This window comes from Tubulanus polymorphus, chromosome 5 (assembly GCF_964204645.1).
Source record: "Tubulanus polymorphus chromosome 5, tnTubPoly1.2, whole genome shotgun sequence".
Classification (NCBI taxonomy): domain Eukaryota; kingdom Metazoa; phylum Nemertea; class Palaeonemertea; order Tubulaniformes; family Tubulanidae; genus Tubulanus; species Tubulanus polymorphus.
In genome coordinates, this window is record NC_134029.1 from 7,156,850 (window position 1) to 7,175,798 (window position 18,949).

General features: G+C 39.2%; 1 protein-coding gene across 1 annotated transcript in view; it reads left to right on the forward strand.

Moving 5' to 3' along the window:
- Positions 1–18,154, forward strand: part of LOC141906046 (uncharacterized) — a 26,149-nt gene extending 7,995 nt beyond the window's left edge. Inside the window, exons 2-7 of the mRNA XM_074795197.1 lie at positions 9,244–9,401; positions 11,826–11,995; positions 14,928–15,142; positions 15,859–16,018; positions 16,393–16,463; positions 16,964–18,154. Of these exons, the coding sequence (XP_074651298.1) occupies positions 9,273–9,401; positions 11,826–11,995; positions 14,928–15,142; positions 15,859–16,018; positions 16,393–16,463; positions 16,964–17,082 (864 nt within the window). The 5' untranslated portion in view covers positions 9,244–9,272 and the 3' untranslated portion in view covers positions 17,083–18,154. The remainder of the gene's footprint in view (positions 1–9,243; positions 9,402–11,825; positions 11,996–14,927; positions 15,143–15,858; positions 16,019–16,392; positions 16,464–16,963) is intronic.
- The last annotated feature ends 795 nt before the right edge of the window (positions 18,155–18,949 follow it).

Genomic DNA, 18,949 nt, shown 5'->3' on the forward strand with positions numbered 1-18,949 from the left:
CGACTAGTTAACTCTGGTGATCAAAGTTGAATAAACCATTTTACAGTTGCTAGCCGCCATTTTGTTAGGGTACTTTTGTCCTGTATTGTTGGGTCATTTTTTCTCTTTTTTAAAAACTATCCGTGATGTGTGTTGTATCATATTTCATCTGTCCATGGATGGATTTTGACAGTTTCAGCAACATTCAAACCGCATAAATCTCTAGTTTTCAGTTATGTAAAAATCATTTTTTAAATTTGCAACAATGCGACATGAGAGCGATATAAAAATTGGCAGTCAGTTTTTTCCGTGCGCATAGAAATCCAGGGTACTGAACTTTGAAGTTCGTTATTTTCAGAAATAATTTTCTAAAAAATCCAAACATTTCAAGAACTGTGCGCATAAATGCCTCCTTTCATGTGAACTTTGAAATTTTAAGATATCTTGCCTAGTTTTTTTCCCTATGGCTCTTTAACTGCAGCGCGTGTATTGTCATTCCGAGATTCGGCGCTGTTTTCTTTGCGTGTATTTCAGTATATGGGTGTTATTTTTCATTCTTACTACACTTGTTTCTACGGAAAATGGTTTTAATTGTTGGTACGAGTATCAGGTTTTAATATTACGTCATTTATGCAATAATAGATCGAAGACATTTGAGATGTTGGAGTTTAAGGGATTTTTTTGACCAGTTTTAGCAGTGAGACTGAGCGGCATTTTGATCACGTATTCGAAGTTGCGCGCGGGAAGAGAATATATGGGCCTATATTGAGATGGAAGAAGAAAAGAAATATAACACTCAAAATCGAGTATGATGACCATTTAAATCAGTAGTCTATCAATCAATTTACATAAAAATCTACTGAAATTAGATGGATGGAGAAGTGGTCAAAAAGCTGGACAAATGGGGTGGGGCAAATATTCAGCTACTTTCTATGAATACTTTCTATTAAGTACACACAAGATTGATTAGCTCGGGAAGAAAATATAGGAAAACATTTTCTTGCTTTGGTGGTGAAATATCAAGTATCAAGTTCTAATGTCAGACACAGGTGATTAAAAGTAAAACGTGACATCTACCATCACAAAAACGCAAGAAGTGTGTGGATTGCATTTACAACAAAAGAGTGATATTTTGGGTTTTCTTGGGTGCCTGTACGTATGCCTCTGCCTGCTGTAAAAGCGGCTACCAATACAGCCATTACGAACTAGCGCCGGAGAACGGAATACAGTATTAATGCCGTAATATTTAAACCTGATACTCGTACCAACAATTAAAACCATTTTCCGTAGAGACAAGTGTAGTAAAAATGAAAAAAATAACACCCATATACTGAAATACACGCAAAGAAAACAGCGCCGAATCTCGGAATGACAATACATGCGCTGCAGGTAAAGAGCCATAGGAAAAAAACTAGGCAAGATATCTTAACATTTCAAAGTTCACCCGAAAGAGGGCATATATGCACACAGTTCTTGAAATGCTTGGATTTTTTAGAAAATTATTTCTGAAAATAACGAACTTCAAAGTTCAGTACCCTTGATTTCTATGCGCACGGAAAAAACTGACCGCCAATTTTTATATCGCTCTCAAGTCGCATTGTTGCAAATTTGAAAAATGATTCTTACATAACTGAAAACTAGAGATTTATGCGGTTTGAATGTTGCTGAAACTGTCAAAATCCATCCATGGACAGATGAAATATGATACAACACACATCACGGATAGTTTTTAAAAAGAGAAAAAAACGACCCAACAATACAGGACAAAAGTACCCTAACAAAATGGCGGCTAGCAACTGTAAAATGGTTTATTCTACAGAGAAGTAAGTTTCGGCAAGATCATGGACACTTCCATGGTAAGATTTGTATGATTTCATTCTAGAAAATGAGAGAAAATGAATGCCCTTGCAATGAAAGGGAAAGAGCTTTTGGAATTTAGGTAGAATTCTTACTACGCAAGTGGCCCGTGCCTATTTTCGCTGAACATTTACTCCGACCTTCACTGAGCGCTGGAGTCGTTTCCCTATCAATCGTAGTTACGTGAAATGGTCTTTCAAAAAATCGAAATATCTTGTCTATCCGTCTTGATTTTATACGGCTTAAATAAAATGCAAATTGCTTTCGATATATGGATGATTATATGGTATCCAAGCGCGGTTACCACAACAATATACCAGCGTAGATATCGAATATCGTTAAAACTTCACATTCACGTGAAATCCACTCGAAAAATTCGTCGTCGTCTCAGCTCAATGCAGTCGAGTATAGCGAAAGTGCCACGTAGATAACCAGGTAAACATGAAGTACTATTGACTAGACGACGTTGGATAGGGCGATAATTAGGCTCTACTTTGATATGTGACAGGCGTTCTGATATCCCTTTCCGGGTTTTCAGCGAATGAATCCGATTTCAGTTTCAAGAGGTGAGGCGAGGACACCGACGAGCCTAAACAAGGATTTCATGTGTTTCATCTCGCTATTGTGTGACGTGCATTAGGCATTAGCATCAATTGATTGGAGAATATAGGGGTCATCACATGCATCCCCCCTAGCGGTAAAAATAAGAACTTCTTGTCTAGTCCGTGGTTATCCTTTAATATTAGGTACATGTGTATACATTTTTATCATACTCGCCTCATCCAATTAGGAGATATAGATGAACATGTATTTTTCCACGTTTTGTAAGTGGCGCTACTAGAGAGAGCAATAAGAGTTATGATATATCATTACGAGCGTCCAATTAAGGGCTACAAAATGCATCTACAACCGCTTTTCTGTCTGATTTTGTGGTTAAGGAACACGAAGCAAAAACCTTACTTAACTAGTAAAAAATCTCACTACCCACATTTAGCCCCGTGGAAGCCAAACGTGCATCGTAATAAATACATGGACTCCGATAAATTTCGGGTTGTTACGATCAACTTCCGTGGTCGCACTGAAAACTCGAAATATGAAAAATCTTCTAGCAGTAATTTTTCTCTGTCAAAAATTCAAAACGTTATGTCCCGAGTGTAGAATACGACGGGGTAATAGTTCAAGGGTGTAGGAACATATTCTCGGTTCTTTATTTTGACTTGACCAACTGACTATAGGCCTACATAGGTGACATAGTTGATAGGACGACTGGCCGACCAGAAGCTTTAAAACTGCTGTTACTCGTGAAATCGTCCTGGAGACGTTATTTCTTTTCCCTTTTTACATAAGTTAGTGGCTCCAATAATAATGGCTATTTAATTTCGATTAAATGATTGTGATAATTTTCTTTTTATCTTTCATGACTATTTCTTTTATTGAACTGTTACAACTATCCAACTAACGCATCGATCTAACGTTTACGAATCACGATCAATCTTCAATTGAAGTTACACCATTGCCAGCTATTTATGAAAGCAGATCTTGTTGGGAATTAATGTTTTACGACGTTCCCGGCAACGATGACGTAAAAATTAACGGGTCATCTTCTTAAATAAGCTGATTTACAGAAACTGCCCTGAAGGAGGCTTTGGGGAGCGTTATGACGGATAGATCTCTTTAGGTGCGATAATCGGCGGGTCGAATTCTGAGAGTGTTGTTAACAAACGCGTCTTCGCGCAAAATCGATGCGATATTTACATCTAAATATCGTGTCTGATCGATGTTATTATTCAGTTATTCGCGCAGAGGAAATTACCAGTCGCTCTTCGTCCCGCACAACTCGCGCAGTAAAATTCAACTGAACAGGTTCTGAAAATGCATGAACCGATGGCCGGGTTGAACGTATTGTGTAGATTGGAAATTAACTTTCGATCCTCGGCAGTTGAATGCGTATCGAATACAACATGTATCAGCGGCATACAATATTGACATACGGGAATTATTCATTATCTATACCGGCGCGTCAATTCGACGTTTTATTTTGTCCATCGTCCATTGAGTTGGAAAGATGGACATTTGAAAGTAGCTGTGACGCTATGGTGGCTGATTCGTGCCATTCTGAAAAATCTTTCTGTACGGCTAGAGGCACGATGGAAAATTTTTAAGTTGGCCCATTTTTTGTTTTCTCGCGCGAGAAAACAAAACATCTTGGTTTTTCCCGAGAAAGCCAAAATTTTTGAATTCTCGCGCGAGAAAACAAAAAATCGGACCAACGTAAAAATATGTCTATCAAGCCTCTAACCGAACAGAAAGATTTTTTATTATGGCCGAATCAGCAGCCACCATAGCAACGCAATTTGTGCGCCGCATACTCTCCTGATTTCGTAGGATCGCCGGGAAAATAGATATGCGACAGCCTTTCCAAAACGGGTAATGCGTTAAACAAAAGCTACGTACAGTATAAACATCTTAGAATATGTTTAAAAAGAAAATCTGCTCTGAGAAGAGACCCCGTAAAAATCAAGCTGAATGATGAAAGAAGAACCACGGAATATTCAGCCCGACGAGCATCAACTATAGATAGACCTAATTTTTGCGAAACAAAAATTGTGCAGAAAATTCAAATAAAAATTTCTTTTGTTATCTTTTGTTATCAATATCCAAACGACGTATCCAGACGTCGATAGAAAATAGCGACGTATCCAGACGTCGATAGAAAATAACCCAGTACAGTATTTCAGAATAGAAAAATCCCGACGATGCTGCCTTTTCAAAGATGTTCTCGTGGGGTAAATCGGTTTGCGCAGATGAAACGGTTTTGTTTTCGCTCGTAGATGTTTTGCTTTGCGAGTAGGCTTTGAGGCTTTGTTTGTTATACGGAGGAGCTTTGTTTTTTTCTTTCCCCGCGAACGCGAATAGAACGGCGCCGCGAAATAGCTCATTCATTATTTAGAGGAGAGAAGCATTTATCTGTTATCATATTAGTATCGTTAAATGAATTATTACACACACGCACACCACACCACACCACACCACACCACACCACACCACACCACACCACACCACACCACACCACACCACACCACACCACACCACACCACACCACACCACACCACACCACACCACACCACACCACACCACACCACACCACACCACACCACACCACACCACACACACACACACACACACACACACACACACACACACACACACACACACACACACACACACACACACACACACACACACACACACACACACACACACACACACACACACACACACACACACACACACACACACACACACACACACACACACACACACACACACACACACACACACACACACACACACACACACACACACACACACACACACACACACACACACACACACACACACACACACACACACACACACGCACACACACACACACACACACACACACACACACACACACACACACACACACACACACACACACACACGCACACACACACATGTATATATTATAACCATACCCATACCTTTAACCATACCCTTCGAATAAAAACGGAAAGGCATAACGTCTGCGGGCTTTTTTTAGAGAAAGCGGTGAATCTATACATGATCTATACACAAAATCGAAACTGCCATCGCGGACTCGATCATTAAATATTCATAAATCCGCGCAATCATCGATCGTGTTTAATATTGGAATAAAGATATTCAGTCGAAACTTTCCATCTAATATTCAAAGCTAGACATCTACAAATACGTTTCCGACAATGTTTAGTTGCACGGTGATTGCGTATGCATATTTTATGGCGTCGATATGTAAAGAGCGTCACGTTGGTGATGAAATGAGAAAACTTGGTCTGAAATGGAAAAATTCTCTAATCCTTAAAAGAAAAGAACTGCTGTCGTTGTCGCACAGAAGAATATTGTAAAGAAATAGAAGTTCTTCCTGTGAGGTGATCATCGATTGATTAGATAGCGTAAGGTTGTTTGTTTTCATTTCGTTTCTGGACAAACGGAATATAAAGAAACGTCGACTCAAGATGTGCTCATCAGCGATTCGAATTCGTACCCGCGGGAAAGGCGATGATTCAAATCGACGCTACATATCGACGACACAGATTAGATAATTTGGCTATGATGTTGTTTATCAAAATCAACGCCTCTGCATTTTAAACACGCGGGATAATAATAATCTAATTCATGAGGCGAATTCCGCTCGAAAGCGAAATCTCGTAACTGACAATTATTTTGAATGATCGCAAATGATGCCGCCATGCGCCAGTTTAATGCGACGAGCTAAAATCGACACAATCCGATTCTCTCCGGCGGCGAGTTTGTACTGTTCACGCTAAACCCGTCATCGTAATTTCTAAGGATAATGGGAATACATTCGCTTATCTCTCATTTACACCGGCACGACAGGATTGATATTCATAAATATATATATATATATATATATATATATATATATATATATATATATATATATATATATATATAAAGCCCCATTTGTTTATCGGTATAAAATGCGTATTGACGTCTGCTTAATGGCGGGTCGAATTCTAGGTCGATCCCCTATACAGTGTCAAGAAGGTGCAGTAATGAAGCCATATTGTCCACTGGGAGAGGCAGGATGTTGCCCGTTATTCCTTATATCATATCCTCGCATCTTTCCCAACAACACCTTCGAATCGATGCGTTGAATGGTGATATAATGATATCGTTAATCTATACATCGTGAATTGTTGCTTCGTCAGAATATCTCGACATGGCGATAGAAATGGCTTCATTTCTTCAACCAACACTGTGCTCCACATTCACCGTCCCGAAAACGCGGTTTCTCACAGCAAAGATTGTTGATTATTCATTCAACTATCTTGATTTATGATTGATGAACATCGAAACTTTCAGTTTCATATATCTATGCATGAAGTATTTATAGCATCGCTTGTTCATAAAATGTCCATACTAATAGGCCACAAAGATCGAAGCGTCGGTATATCTAATGAATGGGTTGCATATTCTGGCAGAGTCACCGGCATTTTTTCGACTACCTCGTTATCTAGTTATCTTTAAAACGACTGCGCTGTTCGGTAAATAAGCATTTCCACGTCACGGCAGTATCTGGTGTCGTGAAGTCGTAAGACAGTGCTGCCTAGACAGGATTCATTACACGCTCCGTCGCTACGTAACAAACAATTGTCTGGAAATTTGTCAATCACGCTAACCGAGAGAGGACCGCGCATAGGGCGCGTTGATCGATACCGACAGACTTCTCTTCATAAAATTGGATGAGCCGGATACGGTCCCATCGATTCGCCGTATTGAATACCCGCGTGTTTCCAAGACAACATACCAAATCACCCCTGCAGTGGCGTGAAAATCGTTAACTAACCCCTGATTTACTCTTGACCCGAACAGGACAGGACAAAATTAATGGCCGTATTTGAGATTTCTCTCCGAATCTCCCGTTCAAATGATAACAAGAAAATTAACCTGTTCAATATATTTACTACATATATACTACAATGATGATTTAAAGTTGTTTACGAATTTTGTTAACACGAAAGTTGAGATTTTCACCGAAAATGTCTGATCAATAATTTTGTAATCAAAATATGAAATAAAACATTATTAAATACACGAGATTGATGCGTAATTAAAAATCGTAAACATAGGCGAAAATAAGATGAAATGGTTAGTCACGAACCGTAAATTGAATACCGCGTAGGATTTAGATAATTGGGGTGTGTCTTATTCCCTGGGATAGGTTATATAGTCTCCCGGGAAGACGCAGTAGCGTTTATCGCCGGCGCTTATCCAATCGATCGTATTATGACAATTTGGAATGTCGTATATTTGAAATGCAATTCATCAACGCAACAACAGGCGTTTGATCTATATACACCGCAGAGAGAGAGGTGATCGAATTTCTGCGTATGATATTACACTATCATATACCCCGATTACTGTTCCTCTGATTATGTAATAATGATATTATCATCAGATATTTACCATTGATTTTCGGTACGGATTTCGATACGAGCGAATGAATGACTTTCAATATGACCGAATATTCGCGTAGAGTCGATACGCTTTCGGCGAGCGAAATCAAAAGGAGCTTGGTTTTGGTTCGTTTAGTTACCTAAACGTTGGTGGTAAGCTTTAATAATCGGACGGTCTTAAAAATATCCGTTCGCGAAACTTAACCACACAGACAGGTTACTGACTTGGTTTTGGTATGTCCACTTCGACTGGTCCGGAAAATAGATTTACTCGGCTCATGGCGAATACGGAATTTCGGGCGGGGGAAGTGTACAAGCGGTAATGGTGATTTAGTCCTCTAGTGGGAAATAAAGCTTCATCACCGTGATAAGTCTCTGTATCCCTCCGACACGTGCGGAGTTTGTTTACGTCCACCGGATTTCATATTCGTACGTACATTGTTAACTCACGTTTTCTGGCTATTAATTACGCGTTGGTAAATTGTATCGTTAATCTTCCGGTGGAAGCGTACTTCCGCTAGGCCTATCCTATATCAGTCAATATAGGTGTATAGTATAGCACATCCTTTATTTCTGTCTCTACAGTGTGGTTACTGGTAAACGAAATAGAATATATATTGAATGTATCAGTCGTTTTTCGAGATAAGGGATTCGTTATATCTATTCATTTCATTTATCTATCTTATATTTCATTCATTACCTTGTGGCCAGTTCTATTCAGAATTGTATGCTCTTTTCGATAAGATATGATTCGAGCGTATGACGCTTGCATGTCATATAACAGCATTATATAGAAGAGTTGATTTCTAATTTTGGTATGTACTTAATCGAACTCGTACATCGGTATCATGATTACTTCTTACTTTGCTTTGCCGCACTCTGGGGAGATGTAACATCCGAGCGATACCTCAATGATACCAATACTACGCTCAATCAAACGGTATTGATAGACAAATCTGTTTAATTGGGCGTTTCATTTTTCCTATCACATGCATGGATATAGACATTCTCGCTTGCCTCCCAACGAGGCTCACGCTCACACAAACCCTTGCCGCAAACCCTTCATTAGTTTATTCCGTTGCCCAAGATTACTTGGGTGGACCGGTAGCCGCTAAGCGACCACTAGTCTATATATCAAACCAATCAGATCATGTTGTTTTCCACGCATCTGATTAGCTAGATATGTAGACTGGTGGACACTTATCGGCAACTTGTCCATCCAAGGTGTATTGGGCTCTGAATACACCAATGAATATTTTTGGCCAAGGTCTGTCTTGGCGTGAGCTTCGGTGGGCGACAATCAAACCCTGTCCAGCAAGTTGAGAATTGAAGAATTGAAAATATCTCATCGATTAAAACAGTGTATAATGTGTATAGTCAAATATGGTTTGAATTCTTTCAGGTGCGTGCTGAATCCAGAACGCTGAATGAATGACTACAGAAAATGGATTGCAGCCATCGATAGGCCCTCTTCGACGTCTGTCCATACTATCACTGAGATCGCGCAATTCTGTGCATATATCACAAGAGGAACTTCTCCTGCTAGATGACTGCAAACGGGTGAGACATACATACATCAAATCATTTATTCTGTGTTGGTAAACGATTTCGTGTTGCGACAGAATATAGAAATGTGTGACACGTAACAAGTCGATAACAAACGATGCCTTGATGAACAAAACCAACAGTTGATGATTTGACAATTAATTTTTTCTGACAGGTTCGAGGTTTTGTCGAAAATTCATCATGGGAGAAATGAAAATAGTTTTTCATTTCGCTCATGGTGAAGTTTAATACACAAAACTTCGAACTTGTCTGAAAATAAATTGCCTAATCATCAACTGTTGGCTTTGTTCATTAAAGGCATCGTTGCCATAAATGTCTATATTCTGTCAGATTTTGGTGATTTACGGACGAGGATTTCTACCTCGTCGAAGGGAACGACCACCACACGAAATCCATTGAATATTACACCGAGTCTGCGGTAATTTATTGTTTCCGCTGCCGATGATGAATTATTCTTGCTTCACCAAGCAATTATCGGCCAATGACCCGACCGTAAGCGATTCTCAACGATCCGTCCCAGAATACAACCATATGTCGCCACACTGGGATTTGTTTTCGTCGGCAATAAATGCGGTCAGGGCCCCAGTACGATTACTGCCTGCGTTCTGATTGCAGTCAATCATAAGTCAACGAATCGAGCAGTAGCTCTCGAGATTTGATGGTTTTGACGGAAACTCGCTTCAACCTGTGGAACGCATCAGATTTTGCAATTAATGCTACGGTTTATATCGTTGTTACTGCACCACATAGCTGCTAGGTTAAAGATATTAACGGTTGTTAATATACCATACCCGGTCTATATAATCGGTATACAATATTTTATGATGTATTAACCGTTTCCACCAGGATTGTGCTTAAAACTGGTAACCGATAAGATGTAATTTTTGAAGAGGAAAAAACGGTCTTATTGTGATATAATACATTCACGTAAATGTACCAGTCACATCAGGTTCGAAACCCCGACAATAAACGATTTTTAATTTCCAAAGGTTTGTATATTAATAATGCTGCTAGGCAGAAAACCCGTTATCGTTATAACGAGTTCTATATTACCCGCGTATGAAATATAAGTCCGTCGACAACTTTACCCGGAACACCCGCAAGCGACAGATATGATTGTATCTGGGAATATGATACAAAACATAAACAAAATGAATGAGCCAAGCCCTTGTGTTCTATTTTAGGGAACTCTGTCGTACGGCACGGCGATGATCCGTGACAATCTCATATCATAGTCTCGGTATCAATTTTGAATTGATCTAGAATCAATTAATATGTACGCAAGACAGCGATATTTTGGAAATACGAAGATATCATGTACATCACACACAAAAAAAAAACATTTAAGATGCGCGCAATATATAGACAAAAAGCGGAATTTTCAAATATTTTGTAATGAGGTTTAATATCATAGAGATAACCGTTTCAATGATCGCAGCAAATTCTAGCTGCTCCAATCAAGGGAAAATTTTAGATCTACGCGTAATAAGGTTCCAACAACATTAAGCCTTCGGTTCAAATCACCAGGTAAAATCGACAGAAATAGCCAACTGTCACATTCGTCTGTTCATCTGACACGTGCCGAGTTCTAATTTACTGCACTTTCATTGATTATTGACCGGTGAGTTTAGAAAGGTTATAGCCGATTATTGGTGAAATAAATGATATCATTTTGGCAATAATCTTATCACGATCGAGGAATGCTTGGCTCACGGACGCGCGTGACCAACACATCTTACGAACGAGGCCGCAGAGAAATTCGTCTCGTATTTTGCCCCCGTTATTGCAAACAAGAATGTCGATCATCAGTTACCAACTGATGACAGAGAGGGGGCGGGGAGGGAAAACAGTGAGTGGGGGTAGTAAAACATAACACAATCAATCAGAAAATCAATGACTGAAATTTACCAATCATCCGACCAAATAACAGCCCATCAATCAATTTAATCATTACTCAGCCTGACTGCTAGATTTTCATTTCCCTATCGCGTCTTTTATATTTCCGATATCGGTAACAAGCGTTTAACGTACATAAACTTGTGTAATATTCTCCGATAGAATGATTCTATTTGATTCTATTTGATAAAGATATTGCCCAATTTTTGCCGCCGAATATGTAAAAGATATATGAAACGGTAAGCGGCATTGAATCTGCGGCGTATATATAATAGACATTCCTATAGACCTTACCGCCTATAAACTCGGATTGATTAGAAAATGTTCTTCTAGAGCTTGATTTAATAGTCTAAATATTATTAAGGTAATTATTGTATCTTATTTGATCATAATCAGCCCTTTTGCAAAGCGGTTGTGTGCCGCGGGGAGCGCGAACAGAATTTTCTACCCATTTAACCATAAGGTCATTCCTAACTCTATACAGTGGCTCCCTGATTTCAATCGATTTCTTTCTTTTTTTAGATGGTTAAGGAGATAAACCGACGGGTAGCGACGTTCAGAGATGTGCTCGTTTCAGTCGGAAGCGTCGAACGAGACTCGACTCAGGTCAGGGAAGAACTCGCCAAGCTCAGAAAGCAATGTATAGATTTGTGTAGGAAAGCGAAGACGAGAATGTTGCCGACAGTTCGCAGGTACAAATGAATGATACACGATAAATATTCATTGGTAAGGTGTTGCGGTACCTTTGAATGAAAGCTGACCTTTTTAACTAGTATATATATATATACGTTTCTTTCCCAGCAAGCATAGACATTAGTTTATAGACAATTTCTGGATTGTTTGGATTACTAATTTCCCAAAGGTGGCCATAGCTTAGTCCATCAGCAACATTGGACACCAATCATGTCGTTTGCTCGGTAATTTTTATTTGAACATTTCATTGCTCAATAAGCACGGTATGGTAACGAAACTCTTACTCCACCGGCGTATAATATAATACCAAAGTTGCCAATCGTCAGCTTCAAGAGTCGGAAGCCCTCTGGAAGCATTCTCCCGTCGGATATCACAGCGTTGCTCTCGGGACGAGTTGGTGGCTAATTCGGGTCACACCGAATTTTTCGACCATCAAAAATCTGAAGACAAATTTGATAGCGAGAGAAAAAAAATATTTACTTGAGAAAACAATAATTTATTAACATATTTTTTACAAATCATTTTGCTTTCTCGCGTTATTGGTGGGGTGAGAAAACAAGTTATTTTGTTTTCTCGCCTGAAATATTTGAGAGAGAAGAGTCAACTAAGTTAGCTACTGCCGTAAAATACTCAAACTATAATTCCTAAACAAATACTTCGCGAGTCTCTTCGTGTTCCAGAATCGTTGCTTTGAAATATCGGCTGTGTATAACGAGATACGACTTACACGATTTATACCACGGTGAATGTATACATATAACGCATGATTGCTATATCCGACATTACCCGTCGCATAAGAGATGTTTTCGGATCGGACAAGCAATAATTCTACGCTCTTTCTCATCTCGTGTATAGCTGTAATTTATACATGTTTACCAGTAACCTACAATAATTGCCGATCAGAATGTCTCGGCGTGCCGCAAATACCTATTGAAGCGCTTCTTCCGCATCGCATATAGAAAGAAATTCGACATTACAAAGATATATAACGAGATTCCCTCAATAATGACGAAAAAATAAAGTCCGAAGATGCTTCCTTGAGCTGGTAGTTTATTCGACGTTTCGACTAGGAATATTGAGTTACAACAGAAAATTATGAAATATGTATATACAATCCAGAACAAAGAGACTAATGAAAGTAATTACGAGTAATAAAAACTGAGGAATGATATAACATAGAAACAGTTACCAGCTAAAATGAATACAACGAGACAAGTGATAGTAAACGTTTATTTGACGCACGAGCTTTCGCTATAAATGTATAGTAGCTTCAGCAGGTGAACACATTTTCGGACTTGATGTTTTCCGTCATTATTGGGGGATTCTCGTTATATTATTGTCACAACACGGGTATCGTGTCTACGGAGCCCTTTCGAACGAAAAGATTATTTCGTTTTCGAACGAAAAAGAAATTATTTATTTCTTTCTCACCATGTCCCCTCCGGGGCTCCGTAAGTGTCTTATTAATCGTGATCGACATTACAAAATATCCTGAAGATGACAATTAGGTTATAGTCGAAATGTCGAATCAATAGATTATTAGCTTTAAGGAAACTTTCTCGTTACATCAGTGTGGGATTCTCTATAATATATCGACATATCACGCGGGTTCTTTCACGCGAAGTCCAGACGTATTTAATTTCTATCATGAAGCGTCGACGCGAAAATCCAATCAATAAATTGCAAACTCAACCTGTAAAGACTCTTTGGGATAAGTCTTGGATTCTTATAAGGTTTCTTTCGAATCCTGGCATTCCTGGTAATCTATACGACTGTTTGTGAATTTGGCAACGAGCGTTTGTTTGATTTCACCGTCCTCCAATCATCGTTAGTTTCGATAAAAAGATTTCCATGTATATAAATGATTCTTGCATCACTTGAACTGGTGCAAACACTGTTTTCCCATACGTTCGGTATACTCCAGAATGAATAAGAAAAATAGTATTAAATAGTAGCATTTCACTGGGGTTGGTCAGATACATGTGACGATCAGGAAAATTGGAACCCTTTAACCAATTTACCGGCTTGAATGTCCGAGTTGACCGGTAAGGATGAGTCTTTGATATTCATTTGGTATACACGAATCGTCCGATATTCATTTCTCGTATACGAATTCATTAATCAATCCAAGGCCGAATGCGAGCGATCGCCTCATTTTCTTCTCTCGGAGATTATATCTATACATATACACAGCCCGGGTTACCTGGTGAATTAATCATTTCAGACGCGTTTTCGGCACCGAAATCTGACACTAATATCTTGAAAAGGTTCTCGGTGGCCTGTCGGCAATATGATCCAAGGTAATCCGCCGTATTATCGTCGATAACTCGATCGACTGTTATCTCGGAGACTAACGACAATTTGATAGTTGGTAATTTTTCTCGGCGCCGAAGGACGTTTGTCAGCAGTCAGCGACATTATCTTTACTCGGCTCCTTCGCGCCAAAACAGCGGTAGGCCAGGAAACAGGACAGACACATTTTACGAATTTATTCTGGTTTATATTCAAATTCCTGGCGTTGTTCACGCCCGCAGGAGCGCATCTAGGAAATTTTGAAGGCCGGGGGCAGAAGAAAAGAAAAGGCATTTCTCGGATAAAGCAGCCATCTCAAGGGCCTCTAGCGGGATTCCATCCTCGGTGTTAAGATACTTTTGAAGAGATGCCTCCTAATATAAAAGATGCAAATTCCGAGAGAATGAGTATCAAATGTGCAAGTTATATCTTTGTCTTGACGAAAAGAACAGTGTAAAGGCTGGGGCCAGACACTGGAGACCACCACTTTAATCCGCCCATGATCCCCGACTGTTTTGGTCAGAATCCCCGTTTCAGATGTTCAAGAGAAAAATTGCTCGTTTCTGTACTTCGGAATCTCAACCCAAAACGTATCTCGATTTATATACATCATGATTAGTCATTCTCGTATCGTTTCAGTACGACACAAGAACAGAACGAACAACTTTACAAGTATTTCAATCAATTTGTGATGTGTGTACAGCTATTCCACAATGAGTTGAAGATATCGTATTCACTGGTCAAATCATTTCCGGTACATTTACCCGCCGACCAGACGACCGATTCGAAGACACCCGGTTGCTCTGATAGGCCATCAACAGCGAAAACAAGCCAACAGAGTAAAGACGTGCCAAGTAAGTAAAATAGACTGTCACTACATTCCCCTAATTCAGGTCCCCTAATATCTTGTTTACATAATGTATATTAGCACAATATATCATAGTCCCAGTGCTACGTATGCTAGTGGATATGGAAGATATCTTATAGTTCCGGTAATATGTCACTTCCGCCAGTTATCGCACTCATATCATCCCGACAGAAAAAGAGTATGTTTAAATTTGAGAAGATATAGATACATGTAGAGGAAAATAATTGTTTAAGAATCAAAACCGTAAACAACAGATATACGCAAATAAAAAGCGTCGTTCTCTGTTTTCCAATCTCTCGATATTGTGGCATTGTTCAGAGTTGCTGCGTATCTCTGCATTGCTCTCTCTTTCAGATCTCTCGCTTTCAGATATATTAAAGACCGCGTGCGTCAACTGTTTCACACGTTTTTGTGTCAGTACTGCGTGAAATTAGCGTGATAAATTATCACAAATGGATTCAGGTCTATGTGATAAGAAATCAATCAACTGTTTTCCAATTATACCGAGAGCGCAAAACTGGGAAAACCTAGTTCCAACCGTTACGAAACGAAGGCGCGTGTGTGGACCGAGAAAAATCGCCTTTAATCTATTTCGATGAATGAGAATATTCTCCATGATATTCATCGATATTTGTAATATAGATTTTTGTTAATAAAGGTGCATGCAATCGATCACTATTGTAATATTTTTTCATTCAATAGCTATATGTGTCGGCGGGGAACGTATCCAAATCAACATAAGCGATCCATCAAATAATGAGGTCGCCGCTGATTTGGGCGAAAGCGGCGAAGAATCACCTCCAGTAGCCGAAATGGTCGATCCTGCTGAATTGGAGTACCCCGAACTTGGTCGCATCAGGAGGTAACTTTTTTTATAAGCGAGCAAAGAACTGGTCGGATAAGTCTCTTGCAAATAGTACCGAGCAAAGATCTGTAACCAACAAGTCCGGATTTATGTCCGAAAATAGGGAATCCACGGGCAAATATAAGTAACATAGAGAAGAAAAGTCTTTAGCCTGGCATTAATGAGTTGCGTGAATAGGTCTTATTGAAGTAAAGATTAGGCATGGACGTATAAACTAGAGGATTAGTTAAGCAATTGCCTCGCGTCGTATTAACACTTATTTACCAAATGCCATAAAAAGTAATGAACACGCTTTCTCGAAAGGTTCCAGCCAGTCGAAGAAATTGCAATGACTTCGTTCATTTGAATAAATTGTTCAATAATATTTTCAGGGAAACTCAGGAAGTACGTGATCTGCTTAGTGATATAGCTGATTTGATTCCTAAGTCTCCGACGCATAAAGGTAAATTGGTTTCAGTTGACTAGAACGCGAGATATGTACCGGTATCTCACAATGGCTCGCCGATGAATAGTGAATCTTAGATATTTGCTTGTAGTTTGCATAGTATCTGCAGGGATGGATCGAAGGGAAGGGTGCAGGGAAGGCGCCCTAAAATGTTACGTTGCCCTGAAATGCCACGCGGGAAAATGAGATGAAAAAAATTAAATCTAAAAAAGTTTAAATTCATGCTTGTCCTCGTATTTCCAAAAATGAGTTTATTTCTTTTCCGATTAGCTTTCTTTTGAGGTCTACTATTTAACTATTTGGGGGGGGGGGTAGGCCTACACCTCTCCCCTCTCCCCTATCCCCTATCCCCTCTCCCTCAGTCAAACCCTAGATCCGCCTCTGAGCCTACGTCTGAAATCAACCATGGTTTATCTGACTGGTTCCTCGATAATTGAACTTTTTGCCAGTCTTCCATTTGTAAATTTGAAAATAATTTTTTCCCGTTTTCTTTTCAGAAGAAATCCAGCCTACCGATGAGGCTTCGCCGAGCGGGCGTAAATCGAAATCTAAACACTCCAAAAGTCATCGAACTTCCTTAGGGATGTGTTGTACGTGCAGACCGGATTATTTGTAATAATGACATTTTGCATAAAAACTCATTGAGAGCTCTGATGTGCACGCGACTGCTTGCATATCGCCCACGAACAGGATGAGTGATCATAAAACCCGATCAAATTTGTCCGTGAAACTTGGTCCAGGTCGTATGGATGCATCGCTGAACGGCGAATGCGCAAGGGTTTCCGAGTTCTGACGGGTCCTGAGAGTATCGGAAATCTTTCTTGTATCGGTAATCAAACAGCTGCAGGCTCCACAATATATCGAACCGCGATGATCACTGTTGTGCACCGAAACAGAAAATAGACGTCAAACCAGCGTAAAATATTTGTCAGCGTTTTGTTTTAATAAACAGCCTTTACGAGAAGATTCATAAATGACATTCTTTAAAAACTGGCATACACGACTCAATTTAGATGCAGTTAATCAATCGCACATGAGTCATGAATCTGAAATGAAAAATATCGTATTCTCAAAACGAGTAGCGAATGTATATATTCAATTGATTCATTCATTGAACTGAGTTCTACGTATGATTTAATCTTCCAACCCATGATACCGATCTAATGGATGATCATCTTATCAGGGTATATAATTGGAAACCAAACATTTCATATGGGGAATATTTATTTGAAAGCCACGTTTATATTTCGGAGGATTTCACATTAAGATTTGGATGATATATATGAAATATTAGCGGATGTTACTGCATTCCAGGGACACGATATAAACAATACGGAAATAGGCCCACCAGGCCGCCTACACTTTAGTCGCCAGCATAAAACCACGCGGAATTTTATGCAGCCACTTTTTTGGGGCTGTCGTTGGATAAGTATGTAATTTTCGGTAAGAAATCAAAAAGACAGCGTGGAATTCGATTTGATTTGATTTTGCGAGGGATCCTTGGTTTTCAACGACCGGCGCGTCCCTGATCTGCCTTCGTGCAGCTATTAACAGTAAAACTCTGCTTGTACATACGTAACACAGGCCGGATTCTTTTTTAGTACTATGAATTTTATCATCATTGTTCACTTCGAAGATTTAGGGATTTTTTTCTTATACAAATTCGGTCGAAATACACGTTCGTATTCATCTGTATACATTATCAATAATCGAACTCGACTTAATCGATTTTTTTTCATCGACGTGATATATCGACGACGCAATCGCTAATGTGTACCAAGTAATAGGTAATAACTGAAGCGCAACACCAAACTATAGGAAAAAATATGGATATGTATATATATACATGAAATATATATGATGAAAATCTTTCTCTTTAAATAATCTGTTGAGTTTTTACTGTCTGTGCATGGTTTTGTTGACTTGGAAATCTGACCATACCAACACGACTTGCAAAATGGAAGATATGACCATTCGAAAGTTTCACGACCTCTGGAAATCTAAATAGAAATTGATTGTCACAGGCTAAATTGATACCTCGTTTCCTAGTGCCGCTGTACTGCCCGGCTGCTATCTAACCTGGATATCTTTTTTAAATCATGATATAAAATAATTAAACCCTATAGAAAATAATTTCGCAAGATAGGGCCAAATTCATGAAAGCTTGCTGTTGTTAGTTACTAGTGTCAAGTTATAACTATGATTGATTAGAACAGACTAACTACGCTAAGCATTTCGTGAACTTGGCATTGGGTCTATTAAGAAGATTTTGTATTTGATTGGTTAGGTCTAAGGCTCATCCCTTGTCTAATACAGAGCAACCTCGTTAAAACGAACCCAGATGCAAGCATTCATCGGATATTACAAGTATAAAATAGTGTCCCAAGTAAGACAATTTAATCATTTTCATACTAGATGTAACGCACTATCGGTTATAACGAACATATTTTCTGGTCCCGTGAAGTTCGTTGTAGCGAGGTTCC